The sequence below is a fragment of the Engraulis encrasicolus genome, chromosome 13 (genome assembly GCF_034702125.1).
Source record: "Engraulis encrasicolus isolate BLACKSEA-1 chromosome 13, IST_EnEncr_1.0, whole genome shotgun sequence".
Lineage (NCBI taxonomy): Eukaryota > Metazoa > Chordata > Actinopteri > Clupeiformes > Engraulidae > Engraulis > Engraulis encrasicolus.
Window position 1 is genome coordinate 29,912,436 of NC_085869.1, and position 15,040 is coordinate 29,927,475.

The 15,040-nt window shown below is 47.2% G+C and overlaps 1 protein-coding gene across 4 annotated transcripts in view; it reads left to right on the forward strand.

The window, feature by feature from the left end:
• ppp2r3b (protein phosphatase 2, regulatory subunit B'', beta) overlaps nucleotides 1-15,040 on the forward strand; it is a 30,106-nt gene that overhangs the window by 7,264 nt on the left and 7,802 nt on the right. Inside the window, exons 1-6 of one of the 4 annotated variants that reach the window (XM_063213622.1) lie at nucleotides 1,395-1,481; nucleotides 8,848-9,033; nucleotides 10,308-10,411; nucleotides 10,946-11,048; nucleotides 13,413-13,487; nucleotides 13,839-13,925. In XM_063213622.1, coding sequence (XP_063069692.1) covers nucleotides 1,407-1,481; nucleotides 8,848-9,033; nucleotides 10,308-10,411; nucleotides 10,946-11,048; nucleotides 13,413-13,487; nucleotides 13,839-13,925 — 630 coding nt within the window. In that variant the 5' untranslated portion in view covers nucleotides 1,395-1,406. Of the gene's footprint in view, nucleotides 1-1,394; nucleotides 1,482-3,635; nucleotides 4,515-7,214; nucleotides 7,855-8,847; nucleotides 9,034-10,307; nucleotides 10,412-10,945; nucleotides 11,049-13,412; nucleotides 13,488-13,838; nucleotides 13,926-15,040 lie in introns of those variants that run through there. The other 3 variants (XM_063213619.1, XM_063213621.1, XM_063213618.1) reach the window with 3 other exon arrangements.

Genomic DNA, 15,040 nt, shown 5'->3' on the forward strand with positions numbered 1-15,040 from the left:
AGTCCTCCCCTCCCTCCCTCTGGTATTTTTACAGTCATTCTCTACAGCGCTCTTGCTCTCTGGAACATTGCACCCTACCACGATGAAGATGGGGAAAGTTCATCTTTTTTTTTTTTCTCTATTGGCTACATTTTGTCTTTTTGTCATGAAGTTGGTTCCATTAAGGGTTTTGTTTCATTCTGATAATCTTTACATGCCTGTAAAGTGATTTAGCTTTTGCTACCTATAGTTCAGCTTCAGTTTTTAAACAAAGGGTTTGTGTGGTCCTGCAATAAATGCTTGCAGACATTTCAGCTAGCATGATTGTCAGGTCTCAAAAATAACTGACATTCAAGAGCCAGAAGTGGCTCTTTTAAAAGTAGATTTCAACATCCATCTTGACCCTATGGGTTATTTTTCCCATCTTGGAAAAGTTTGCTCACTCCCTAACGTCCTTTTACTTCTTCCATTTCTGCTTTTCATTTCTCAAAAGTTCTGTTGGTGAGGTTGTTACTTTTTGAAGGAGAAATTAAAGCGGACGGTTGAAAATCTACCCCGGGACCGTGTTTTGTGTTTTTGCGAAATGTAGACCAACTGTTAGCTTGCCTCTCGGCCATTGATTTGAGCAACATCCATGGAATCTGAAGGAAAGTTTCAGAAGAACTAAAACACTTATAAATGATTAACTTCCTTTCAGCTCTTTGTCTGACGGGCAAGCAAAAAAACCAACAGATTTACCCCTCATTTCACGCCTTCACCCCCAGTTTTCCATGTTCTAAAAGGCAAAAACGTGTTCTGGTCGTGTCTTATGCTATTAAATCCCTCTCTTGTAAAGTTTGATGTGACTTAAAGCAGGCTGTTCCCTTGCCAAACAATGTGTTCCCTAACCCCATGTATGGTTGCTGTCTGGCCAGTGGGAGGCTGAGGGTTGAGCGGGGTCAATAGATTTGCTCCACAAAAACACAGACAGATCAGAGGTAAGAATAAGTGTGGATGAACTCACAATGGCAAGGACTTGCAGGACAGAATCCTGTCCCAAACAACCAATGACCTTTTTTTTTCTCCTTAAAAGGGGTATTCGTGCGTGTGCATTGTTTTTGTCACCACTAATGTCATAGCATCAGTTACCGGTCATTCAGGTCACACTACTCCGGCTCATCTTATGCAATGGGCCACCTGTGGCATTTGGCCTGTGTCTACCTCTTATCTCTCTCTCCACCCTTGTCTGTGGTGCATTGCAAACACGTACGTGACTCACACAGGTATGCTGTGCTCAGTGCATTTATTATCATTTGCATTGGTGTCCGTGTAGGTTGTTAGTCACTAACTGGTCTTAGTTTATAACCTAGGGGAAATTAAAGTTTTCTTATTATTTATTATTGAATCTTATACAGAAGCTTCAATACAGTGTTTCCCCCCCCTGGAGTATGAGTGTGATATGGCAAAGTCAACTGTGGAACTACAGCAGAATCTCTGATGGCGTGGTCTTGCTCAGAATTAAGGTGGGTGCTCCAGGAAAAGGTGTAAGTACTGAACTACTGTAACTGTGATGGCATGGCCACCATAGTGGCCGTTGCTATGCAACCCACTGTTGGTGCGTTTTGTTGCAACAGTAGCGATCAGTGTACTTCTCCAGCTGGTAATTAACACTTAACATTGTTAATTAGTTTTTCACACCATGCTGAAAAACACAGTGGGGCGTTAGTATCAGGTTCATGGTTGGGGATAGGGATATTAATAGTGTTTGGATTGGACCAGTGTATGAAATCTGTTAAATGTGTAGCATAGTTCTCCTTAAGAAAAGGACTTGACGTGTATTGTCCCATGCCAGATATAGCCTAGCACAGTCAATGTTTTAAACACACAGCACATAATCGTCCCCATTTTCCAGATGCATAACAGAGGGGGGGGGTTGGATGGTGCACTAACCCGCCCCACTTTGGCCCTTGAACATCATTGTTTGTTCAGCACATACAGCTGCTCTGTTAGGAGTGGCACCATTGGAACTGATGAAACTATCTGTCCGAAACCCTCCATGCTCGCGCACACGCGCACATGCATTCACGCTCACACAATAGAGGAGACGTGTGGGCCTATTCGTTCAGTCGGTACCAGTCCGCCATCGTTTCCAAGTCACTACATGCACAATGAGCCAACATTCATGGGAAGGGGACCCCTGTCTGTGTCTCTTGTGAGGGCTTCAGTTAGAGATGCTCGTCATCATGTTGCCCCCCTCTGCTGTTTACGGAGGAAGAAAAAAGAGAGAGAGGAAGAGAGGCTGGAAAATGTTTCCCACAAAGTTCAACAGCAAGAGAATAACAGAATCATCAAACTTGCAGCTGCACGTTTATTTTGGCCCGTGCTTTCGTTGTGAGCGTCTGCACGTTCTGTTTATATCAGACATGTTGACCAGTGAGCTGGACGATTAAAGCCTGTGAGATGGTGAAATCAAAAGCAGGCTGCTGTCTGAAAAGCGCACTCTTTCCTCTTCCTGGCAGTGTGTAACGTGTGTAGTTGTTCACTGCTGAGTTGAAAAGAATAGCACTGGGCTTGTGATGTGTCCCTTTTATAGACAGATTATTCACCAGTTCCACAAACAGTTTGCTGTGCTGTTCATTTTGTGCGGAGTAGTAGCTTATACAGCAATTTACAGAAGCATTTTATTTTATTTATTTCATTTTGTTCTTAGCACTAGTAGTTTGGCGTGTGTCCAAATCATTTTTTTTGCTAATTAAGCTTGTTTTGAAAGCAATAACAATTGTTTGCAGGTATGTGTGAGCCAAAACAAATGGGCAAGAAAAGACCCTACTATTGCTTGGGTTTCTTTGGATCAGCATGTTTGCCGAGGAATTGGTGTAATTGCTGTCAGTCGGGGGAGCGGATGTTTGCCGGCAACTAAAGATACCTCTGTTTTGTGCGGCTCCCGTTTCGTAGCGATGCCCAAACAGTGCATCTTGGGGCTTTTAATAGTCCGAGACTGGTTCAGCGGCCGTCATTCTTTGAATTCAACACCTCCCCCACCTTCAGGCAGCACTCACCGACTAAGTCTTGTCAACTATAATAAGATATGGAATGGCTGGAAGCCGCCGACTTGGAAGGCAAAATAAACAAAGTCCACAGGCGGTCCACATACACTGTGCTTGCCATATCACTGTCTTTTCTTTTTTATTTTTCTTTCTCCAGATTGTGTTTTTTATTCAGTGTAGCAAGGATGGTAGTGCGTCTCTCAGAACGTGGTATCTGAGAGAGTAACATTTGATTATGGTTTCTGAACAAACGGAAAACAAAAAAGGAAAAAGTTTGGTAAAATCAAGGCCTTTCTACATAAAACACTGAATAATTCCCTTCCCTGAAAAGGCATCATTTGTGGTGCTTATAAAGGACTAATAAGGTTTTTTTGGTCTTTTAAAGTCTGAATTTGACAGCTTTCCTTAAGCAGCAGTGGCATTTGTTATCAGCATATTGTTCCCCCAGAAGTGACTGTATGCGCTCGCCTACAGATTATTCTGGAAAATGAGTAGGGCAAAGGGTTGCATGGCAATGACCATGATGTGGCAGATGCAGTCATAACCACCTAGCCTTCAAACACAAAAGGCTCCTAAACAACAGGTTTGTCTCTTTACATAACCTTGTGTGAGTGTAGTGGAATCCAAACTGGAAAGGCAGATCCACTCCCACCCACTTTTTCCTACACACGCACTAACACACTCACACACTAACACACGCGCTTATCTCCCCTGTGACTTTTCAGGGTGTGTGTTAGTGTGTGTGTGACCTTAGGCGGGCAGTGTAGATGGGATGCATTGCATGGTGGGGCAGGCAGACCAGAACAGTCTGTGGGAGCATTGCAGGGGGCTCAGGACAGCAGCTGCCGGTCCCTTTCAGCCGCTCCCTCAGTCACCCCGCTAACAAGCCTTTTGCACACACTGCGCTAAAGGAATCTCAGCACCCAGAGCAGAGCAGCTCGCTGTCTGTGTATGTTGGTGTGTGTCGGGACGCACAAGTGCGCATATGTTGTTTTCTGCTGCTTGTGTTGAGGACAGACAGCAGCAGCACAGTTCACAGAGGAAGATTATCCCGGGCCGGACTGCTGGAAGGACTGTTTACAGTAAAGCTCTTCTGTAGCAGCAGGACCCTGCACCTCACCCCACCCCACCCCCCTCTTCCACCTCCGCCACCTCCTGTTCCTGCACCCTCACCGTCTGTCGAGAGCTTTTGGTGAATCCTGCGCCCGGACGACACGCCGCTCAGTTTTGTCTAAGCTTGGCCACTTGTCTGTGTGCACTGTGTGTGTGGTCTGGACATTTTTCTCTGCTAGGAACTGTAGTTACGGAAGCAGAACAAGTAGAAGAGGAAGAAGTTAAGGAACAGCAGCTGCGGGTTAAAGGAGGAGGAGGAGGAAGATGAGGATGAAGGAGTTGTCCCTTCGGCAGGACCCGGACCTGAGGAAGGAGCTTGCCCTCCTGGCCCGTGGATGTGACTTTGTCTTGCCGTCACGCTTCAAGAAGAGGCTGCGTGCCTTCCAGCAGGGACAGGCAGGTGCTCTCCTACAGTTATTTGGCCGTGTGTTAGCTTGATTTGGTTTTATTTTATTTATCCCCTTATGGCTAACTTGCACATAAGTCCTACACCCAATTTGTGCTGATTATAGAGACTTCTAGTATGGGCTGTTCTGTTTCTTGTTCTGTGTTGTACTTTTAACTTGTATTTATCCTGTTAACCCACATCTTTTTGTCTGTGATGGGCAGCGTGTGCTGGCCTGGACTAGTGCTTGACTAGTACAATTGTATGCAGGAGTTGTGCTTTTGGTTGGTCTCGGCAAAGTTGGCAGTTGAGCTGGGCAGAGCAGGCTGCCCTTGCCAGTTTGACCGTCCCCGTGGCATTCTTGTGAGTGTTGCTGGGATGTCGCAGGGATTAGCAGCTAGGCTCAGGAGCCTACAAATGTTTAGCATGGAAAGGGGGGGTATGCAAGGGAGGATGAGGGGAGAGGGGGGACAAGAACAAGTGGGCAAGCAAAGCTTATGGAGAGTTGGGGAAGGGGGAGGGGGTGTTGGTGAGTGAGAGAGAGGAGGGGAGATTCAGATCCCCTGCTCGCTCTCTCCCAGGCAGGAGGTGTGCATTCCCTTTTATAGACATGACTGACGCCGAGAGTCCCAGGCAAAGATTAACAGCATCCCAGCTCCCTGCGAGCGCTAACGCTACACAGGGGCACATCAAAGAGCTGCCCAAAATGACCATAGAAAGGCCCAGAAGCCGTATAAGGATCCCAGGCCCAGTACTTGTTTGATGGGCCCCATGGTCTTGTTCCATAGCTCTGGGTTTTGTCAGTGCACTTTGTGCGAGGTTAACTTTTGTTGTGCCTGTTCATCACCTGCAGGTACCATTCTCCCCCTGCTGAGTAGTTTTATGGTGGGAACAAAAAGTCACAATTGGGAGTCTATGACTGCTAGCTATGCTACGACCGAAGTGAGATTCCCCCCTCTCATGCACACATGCCATCTTTATCAGTGCCAGTGCGATGCCCGGAGCCCTCCTCCACGTCAAAGGGCGCCCGCGTGTTTATGTGTGCGAGCTACGGGGTGTGATGTAACGGAGAACGCCATGGCGGCCGCGTACTGAATATCAGGGCCCAGACAGATTGAGTTGTGAGATTCCCTGGTTGTGTAAACAGTGGCTGACTAGCTGGCATGCTGGGCGGCCATGTCTCGTCTCAACACACGGGGCTGTTTTTAGTGCGCACTCGCACAACAGGCTGGATGCCTTTGTGAGGCTATAGATGGATCGCTCATTCCACCGTAATAGCCGGGGTGGGGGGACCAAAGGTACTAACCTACTGCCAGTGACTCTGCATGCCTGGCTTTGGAACCGGGGGCAGAGTCTTTGTATGGGGGGCTAGATTCATTGCCCATCCGGCCATAATAATAGCCATCTATCTAGAGGTATCAACATTTGCCAATTACTCTACATGCTGAAGCGCTTGGCATGTATCCTGTCCTATGCTTTCCTTCCCCGGACAAGTCTAGGTGTAGAGCCATAAGGATAGCAAAGGGTTGCAATTGCTAAAACCAGCCCATTGGAATAAGTCTAATTGGAAGCAGATTGAAAGCAAACCTCAACAAACCTGGGCCTTCAGGCTTTAAGTCTCCAGAAGTTGTTTAATTTCTGAAAGTCTGAAACCTAATTATTCATAAAGCTAAACATTTTTGGGCTATTGGGCTTCCATTCAGGATGTGTTCCAGTTTGACCTTAAAATTTGCAAATGCCAAATAGCTTGCATTCTGTAATTGTTTCTTGTACATATTCACATTGGTCTTTTGTGTGTATCCAGCCATTTCGGACAGACAATTGCATTATTGTCGTTGGTGAAGTGTGTCCCAAATGTTTTTCCCAATTCTACACAATCTTTGACTTGGCTTGAGATGGGTATTTTTAGCCCTGCTCCACCACTCATCCAGACATTCTCACCCTAAAGATCAATACTGTAAATCTGTCTGGATGGGGCCTCTGGTCACTCGCCCCATCCATACTAGAGGTCCCATTCCTCGTCCTTTTCCATGACCACTTCCCTGCTTATCAAAAAGCGGCACGGGGGTCTCCCTCACGTTGGCCTCCACCCACCTTGCAGCTGCCACCACTGCCCATCCCCAAGCCTTGCCACATGCCTCTGGTGTCATGTTACAGCTGCTAGCTGAGCCTCTGAATTAGATTCCAGAGATTCGTCCACACGGCCGGGCCCCCTGAAAGACCTAGGGCCCGAGAGCCTACTGGCCTTATCGAATGATCAGAGTGCGCTGGTTGGCAGAGCGCCAGCTTTCACATGAATTGTAATAAGCTTGAATTTAATTGCTCTCACCTGCCTGTCCGGAGCTAGTATTCACCAGGTGTGTGTTCCTAAAGGCCCCAGATGACTGCCTCTGCCTCCTGACTGGTGGCTCTGCTCAAGGTCCCTTCAATACGAGTGCCGGAGGGGAGATTTTTCCATGCCAATGCCTCTGTACATGGTCCTGAGGAGAGGCATGGTGGTTTTTAGGCTGGCAGGCTTTTGTATAAGAAGTGTATACATAAATGTCCATTATTATATTATTATATATAATTTTTTTTTTTTTTATAAAGAACCCGTAGAAGAAACTTGCATATGCCAGAAGGTTCGAGTCTTGAAAAGTGAAAGTCAGTGAAAGTAAGTCGAAGTACCTCCAAGTTTGTGGAGCAGCACTTAGCCCAGAGCCACTTGGCCAGCCCAAACTTTAAGCACTGCTCCTGCTGGCAAAACGGCTTAATTGGTGTCGTGTGGTATTTTGAACTGCACACTTGAGCCTTCGCAGCCAAGTTATTAAAGTTCATTTACTTGCTGCAGGAGGAGTAGTCCAGGGCCTGTTGTGTTGTGGTCAAAGAGACTGTGTGTGTGCGTGTGTTTAAGTGCTTGTGTGTGTCCATTTGATTCCGTGCATGCGTCCATTTGAGTGTTTGAGAACTGTTTGTTGTGGTCAAAGGGACACAGTGTCACTGGTTATCTCGTTCCTCTCCGAGCTCCCTCCAGCCCCTCCCCATCACAAACAGAGGCCGTCTTAGACATGCTCGCTTGCGTATGCACATGCACGTCCACACAGAGAGCCCTATTTGCTCTGATGTTCTAACCCCATCCGTTCGGCTCTACCGCTGCTGCTGTTACGGCTGTGGCTTCCTCTCAAAATGCTTACTTAAAAACACATCATCCAGGGTGTTTCTCTCTTCATTTTTCAGCATGTGGGGGTGGGGAGGGGGTAGTTGGCAATGGCTTGTTATTTTTTGCCCCTGTGGTCTCTGGTGCATTTTTTCAAGCATAAAGAGGACATGGATGACGTCCCTCTACTGAATGGCGGCTTGCATGCCTATCAGGTAGGACAGCCTTACAGGCCTGTGGACTGTGTTTACGTACATGTTGCTTGGATGCCACGACGGTTTGCAGTAGGAGATTTTAACAGCTCTTCCGTTGACAAGTTTGCGGTGAAATGTAATGGCACTTTCGTAAGCCATGAAGGATGTTATTGTTTGAGTTTTATCAGTTTAGCCGTTGTCATGGACATAGCTGAGATCAGTGGCTGATTCTAACGGTGTTGTGTCATTATGCTTTGGTTATAAATGACAGTGCTTGAGGTTTCATCATTTGAAATGCCTAGCCAATCTTCAATATGCCACATGCACCAAGTTGGATTTTTCTTTTTTAATTTTGCACATACTCGCAGCAGACAACCTCTGCATTGGCCAATGGCTTGAGCAAAGTTTGTTTTAGGAGTATTTACGTGGCCCGTAACAAAAACACACTGTGCCTCCCACGTTTCCTGCACTTGGGCAGTTAAGTATTTGTCAAAATGTCTGAGCCATCAGCACCTCCACAGCTTAGGCAGTTAGGCCTTTCCCCTAATTTCTTGCAAGGCATATGTGGGTTTGGGAGGCCCAGACGAACAGGGGCGCGCCACTTGTCCAAGCCTGAGCCCGTACCGGTGTCCATCACTGGGGGGCGGAGGTGGGCCTCATGCTCAATCCTGGCGCCTGGCAAAATGGGTCCTAATGGTCTATTTTACACATGCCAGTGTCACTTGACACGTCTTAATTGAGCCCAGTCAGAGCAGAGCTGGGAGTTGGTGAGGAGGGAAGAACTGGGTAGGATTGAGAAAGGTAGAGGGAGAGCAAGTGTGTTGAGGATGGGGAAGGAAAAGGGTCATAGAGGGGCAATTTGCTGAGCAACCATAACTCTTATGAGTGGGTGTGACTGTATGTGAGTGTGTGTGGTGGGGGGGTGGTAATGGGAGCGTGTGTGTGTGTGTGTGTGAGTGAGGGGGACTCACCCCTGTGAGTCTTGACGGTGTTTATTTCTGTCTGTTTTGGCAGGCCCAGGTCAAGAAAGAGGAGCCCATTACGCCGGCGCGAAGTGAAAGCGTGCCAAAGTTCTACTTCCCCCGGGGACAACCCAAAGCCAACCTCAACATTGACCATCTCATTTCCAAGATAGAGAAAATATTTTCCCAATTCCCCAATGAAAGGGCCACCATTGAGGACATGGGCCTGGTGGCCAAGGTAAGGGTCTCTCTCCCCTTGATTTGTAACGTGCTACAGCTCTCGAAGTCTTTAGCCCTCCCCTGCCACCCGCCAAATTGTTTTCATTAGCGTAATTAGCTAGCGCACGCTCATAACTATTTACAAGGCGGAGAGGGAGGGACATTTTCTCCTTTTTTTCCGCTCGCCTTCCTTTTTGACTTTTTCTCCCACCCCACACTGTTGTTCAGTCTCTGTTTCTTTCATGCGCACACTCGCTTTCGCTCTTGCACACTCTCAAACTTTTTTCTCCACCCCTTCCCATCCTCCCTCGATCTTTCTAACCATGTCAGTCTCTCTTCCGCACACACTCTTTAACTTGGGTACGTACACTCATCACCACACACACACACACACTGTCAGTTCATGCAACCTTTCACTCCACTAACCATTAGAAAAATATTATCCCAGCTCCCGCAGTGTGCCACAGTATGTGACCTGAAGAGAACTTGAGTCTGCAGGGGCCTTCCCCTCCAACAGCAGCTTGAAGGCTGGTCCATAGGGACTGGAGGTGGGGGTGAGCTCCATTATCAGTGCAAACACAGATAAGCACACATGCACACAATCCAGAGCTCTTTTCCACAGCCCGGCGTGTTTGCACTGTGTCAGAATGGAGGCAATCATGTGCCACACCACAACACCTGACTGACCTGGCTGCAACAACACCTCCAACTCACATCGGAAAGGGCAGGGTACACACACACACACACACACACACACACACACACACACACACACACACACACACACACACACACACACACACACACACACACACACACACACACACACACACACACACACACACACACACACACACACACACAAAACATGATGTATACTCTGCTGAGGAGTAGAAAAGTGTGTCTCATCTTTGTAAAGGGTTTTCACATGGTAATCATATGGGTGATTAGTCATCCCATTTCTTTCGAGTTAGCCCATCTATCCATCTGTCCGTCTTTCTGCTATTCCCACCATCTTTGCGGCTTCTTTTCCATTCTGTTACTGTGTCTCTGTATTTCTTTTGCCTGCCTGCTCTATTTTCTGTGTTTGTAGAACACGTAGAGACAGAGAGGGGTTAGCTAAAATTTCTTGTTCTGTCCATTTGTCCTCTGTGTCTCTATCACTATGTTCCCCTTCTGACTTATTTTAGTCTTGTATCCAGGAGTGTAATTCTACTGCACTATACTGCTATAATGGTGCCATAGCTGGTTTCAGAGCCTTAACACCAACCCCCTCTGTGTGTGTGTGTGCAGGCGTGCGAGGTCCCCCTTTACTGGAAGGCCCCATTGTTCTGCGCGGCTGGCGGGGACAGGACGGGATTCGTCTCCGTGCACAAGTTTGTGGCGATGTGGAGGAAGTGAGTACAATGGGGGGGCTTTGTTGCTCACGTCATCGCCTTGTCGTCCTCCCCCAGCACTTTTTAACCAGTGCCACCCATCCACCACCCCCAGGCTCCGTGTGCCATTCACTAGCATGTCCGCAAATGGAGAACATTTTTGTAGGATATTTGGTAGCCGAATGCTGGACTGTGTTAATTGACTGTGTCGTGTCATGCTACTCTCAAAGCACCCAGAGACATGAGGGGAATCAAGTCGGCCATCCCATGGACGCCCTTGGTCATGGTCCCATATACATGGCTGAGACTTTTTTAAGAAGCTAATGTCAACCAGGGACAGAGACTTGCACATTAAGAAGCCAAATATTTTCCTTTGCCTTGTTTCCTTTTTGCCCTTCCCTTCACTCATCTCTCTTCCATCTTCCCTTGTTCTCTTGAGCATCCCTTCTTTCTGTCTCCTTTCTATTTCTGTTTCTTTTTCACTGTCTCTCTCTCCCTCTCTTTTTCTGTTCCTCTCCAAAGTCCTAACCCTGCCATCTGTTCGTTTCTCTACAGAACGCTGCAGACCTGTCACGACGACGCAGCCAAATTTGTGCACCTTTTGGCCAAGCCTAGCTGTAATTACTTGGAACAAGAGGACTTGAAGCCATTCCTTCAGGTACGTACAGGACTGCCAGGTCACACTGGCATGCTGAGCTCACTGTCTCCATCCCTGAAACACACACACACGTTCAAGTCACTGTCACAATTTCACACACAAAGCTAAAATGTCTACTTGCATGTGTATTTATTTGCACACACACACACACACACACACACACACACACACACACACACACACACACACACACACACACACACACACACACACACACACACACACACACACACACACACACACACACTATCTGAAAGGCCATAGGGTTTACAGTGTATGAAGTTGTACACAGGCACACAGACATAGCTGTTCTCGATGGGGAAAACACAGAATTTTGCTGCAAACACACTGCGGATGCTGCGGATGTCTGTATTTTTAGCCTAGGTCCGCAGTCGCTACTCTCCCATGTTAAAATGCATATGGCAACACCAGCAGGTGTCTAGCACCGCTCACCATAGGGTGCCCGGCTCGCGGAACAAAAATAAACGCGTAGGCACTGGGCACTGACCTCTTCATCCTGTTTTGGCTAGCTTGGACATTTGGCCACTAGTATGACGCATGGTTATTGAAATGGTCGTTTAATGGCTAACTTGCTCAACAGTTCTAGGTAAGTCTTCAGCTTTCCCAATGTTATTTCTGACTCATCATCAGTCACCCAATCAAAACACACCTGAAGTTGAGGGTTGTTTTCTTACCATTTCTGTAGGATGATGAGACCAGAAGGTATTTTTGGGAAGATTATGAGTGGGTACATTAGACAGTTAGACATCAGGGAATGAGCCAAAGTGGAGAGTGGAGAGGGTCGTCAGAGGGCCGAGGGGCAAGGGCAACGGCAACTTGTCCTTAAGTTGTGCTCCGTAGACGCATGCGGGCCTCTCCGCCTCTCCCATCATGCCCAGCGCTGGTGATGGACGCGTCATCCATATTCAGGTCTATGTGGGCGTCTTGGGCAGTGATGGTGGTGGTGGCGGCGGCGGCAGCGTCATTGAGCCCTTGGCGGCTGGGTGCAGTCAAGTCCCCCATCTCTCTCTCTCTCTCTCTTTCTCCCTCTCCCTCTCTCTCTCTCTCTCTCTCTCTCTCTCTCTCTCTCTCTCTCTCTCTCTCTCTCTAGCCTCTCTGTCTCTCTGTCTGTCTCTCTCTCTCTCTCTCTCTCTTTCTCTTTCTCTTTCTCTTTCTCTCTCTCTCTCTCTCTCTCTCTCTCTCTCTCTCCATCAACCCCACCCCCGTCTTTTCATTAGTGCAGCGCGGCTCCAGCCAAAGCGGTCCTGACTGCTGTGATGAATGAAGGAAGTATTGCCGCGGAGTGGACGGGACTGTCCCCACCCCACCCGGCCTGCTCCGCTCAGCACCGCGCTACACAGCACCGCCGCTGATTTATGTGTTTTGCTATGATTTAATTTCGACACACGAGGGACGAGCGGGAGGGAGGGAGAAGGAGGTCACCAAGACTTAAACACACACACACACACACACACACACACACACACACACACACACACATACACACACACACATATTGAAAAGTACACTCGGACACACATAAACATACACACGAGCTGGCTGCACACAATCGGCGAGCCAGACCGCCCCCTTCTCTAAAATAAAAAATAAGCCGTATTAATTTTATTGCCACCTCTCTGCATGCGTGCACATGTCAGAATCTCACTTTCATGCGGAGCGCAGGAGAGGGGGGAGGAGGAGTGGGGGGGTAAGTTGAAGAAAAAACATGCGCTGGAGTAATAATAGAAAGGTTTTGCTTTTCATTTTCTGCTGTGTGTGTGTGTGTGTATGGGAGGATGTATAGGAGATTTACTATTCAGCGAGCCACATGAAAAGGCTGGCCGCCATGGGAAATGAGCCCTGCTAGGAGAGGAGAGGAGAGGAGAGGAGAGGAGAGGAGAGCCCTGCGCTGCACTGCCCTCTCTCACAACCTCCCTTTGTTCCACACACACGGCCGTCAATGTCTTTAGCATGGCGCACATCTAAACATACACGTACAGGACGCCACAGCTGCCTCATTAAGGCTGCGTGCGTGTGCGTGTGCGTGTGCGTGTGTGTGTCCTCTGGGGGATAGGGACTCAAGTGAATGACCCTTTTTTTTGGTTCCAAATACTGTTAAAAACCATACGTACAGATAATACGCACATATTGATCTAACATTTGAACCAATGAGTGGTTTTCATTTTCTTGCATCTTCATAACTGTTTGAATTATTGAAACTTTTGAAGGGTTTTTTATAGGTGTCCATTACAGAGAGAGGGAGAGAGAGAGAGCGAGAGGGAGTGAGTGAGCAAGGTTAAAGTAGGAGTGGGGGAGGTGAAGGGGAAGTGTTGTGACATGGTTTCTTCTGTGTCTTTCATCCAGGATGTGGTGAACTCGCACCCTGGCCTGGCCTTTCTGAAAGAAGCGGCCGACTTCCACTCTCGCTACATCACCACAGTAAGACACTCTACGTGACGTTCTTGTGCATCGCTGCACAATTACCACTTCAACTACATGATTGCAGCTCTTAATGCACATTCTGAATTGCATGTATAGATTCTGGACATAAATGTATCCAAAAATAACATTTACTCGATCAGACGCTCACCTACTCCTTACATTTCACCAGCTTTCTTTTTTTTCCATACACATTTTAATGCATGTCCCAGGAGGAGAAAACAGAACTCAGTTAAGAAGTTGGCATAGAATAGTGTATTGGCTCATTTCTTTCACTGTAGTTGCTCATGCCTGAGCAATTAAATCCTGTAAAACCATCTGTTTGAGTGTAATTTGCTTCTCTGTCCACAGGTAGCCCAGAGGATATTTTATAACGTCAACAGGTCGTGGTCGGGCAAGATCACCTGTTCAGAGCTGCGGAAGAGCAGCTTTCTACAGGTGAGGCCGTCAACAGCATTACACACGGCACTTTGGCAACGGAGAGAGCAGTGTTACTGGGAATCGTTACTGACTGATGTACAGTTTAGGGCATTTCATCACTGCTATTAGGCAACGTAGGGCTTCAGTCAGACACGTACAGGAACTTGAGATGCTATCGGCAAAAGTGGTGTTGGTGCGTTGGTGCCTGGCAACGTTGCCAAATAGACTCTATCAGTTTGATCTTTATTATTTCGTCAAACTGTGAAGCCTTTGTGTGAAATGTGCTAAAGAAATTCAGATTGTTATCGTTATTGGGGCCCATTTCATCAACAGTCGACATGTGCCCGGATCTAGCGTGAATTGTTTACCAGATTCTAAGTGTCTGTGTCATTAAAGTGCTTTATCAGTTAGATTATTTCTTTGTAGAATAGGTATCACACAATGGATTAACAGTTTGACAAATTCAGATTGCACCCTTGTCATGACAACACTCAACATAAGCCTACATCTAGTCAGTCCCTCCAGGATTTTGCGCTGGGATTTTGTGATTTTTGCGGTCAAAATGTCTGATTTTGTGGCGGCATTTTCTCATTTTTTGCAAAGATTTTGCGGCATTTTCTCATTTTTTGCAAAGATTTTGCACCCCTTTCTGGGTTTTTTTGGTAACTGAAAACCACAATCAGTCTAAGCAGGCTTAAGACAAAAGACAGAGAGATTCAGAAACACACTTCCTATATAATAGAATAATAAAATATTGACAATAATAAAATATTGTCAAAAACTACCAGAGCGTCTTATAAGCCAGTGCGTCCAATGTGTAAAAAAAAAATCATGGCCGCGACACTCATAGCCTAAATCTCTGTCGATATTTTAGAACGACTTCGGGGGAAAACGGGACTGCGCGTTATGAAAAAATACTTGTGGGTATAGCCTACCAGTAGGCTAATGAAGAGCGTCGCGGGGTACAGTAGCCAGGTTGTATGCAAGCGTTACAATGTCACCTGTTGGAAGACGCGTCTCTCTCTCTCTCTCTCTCTCTCTCTCTCTCTCTCTCTCTCTCTCTCTCTCTCTCTCTCTCTCTCTCTCTCGTGCTCGTATTGCAAGCTGTTGCATATTATTTGCTTGATGCAAAG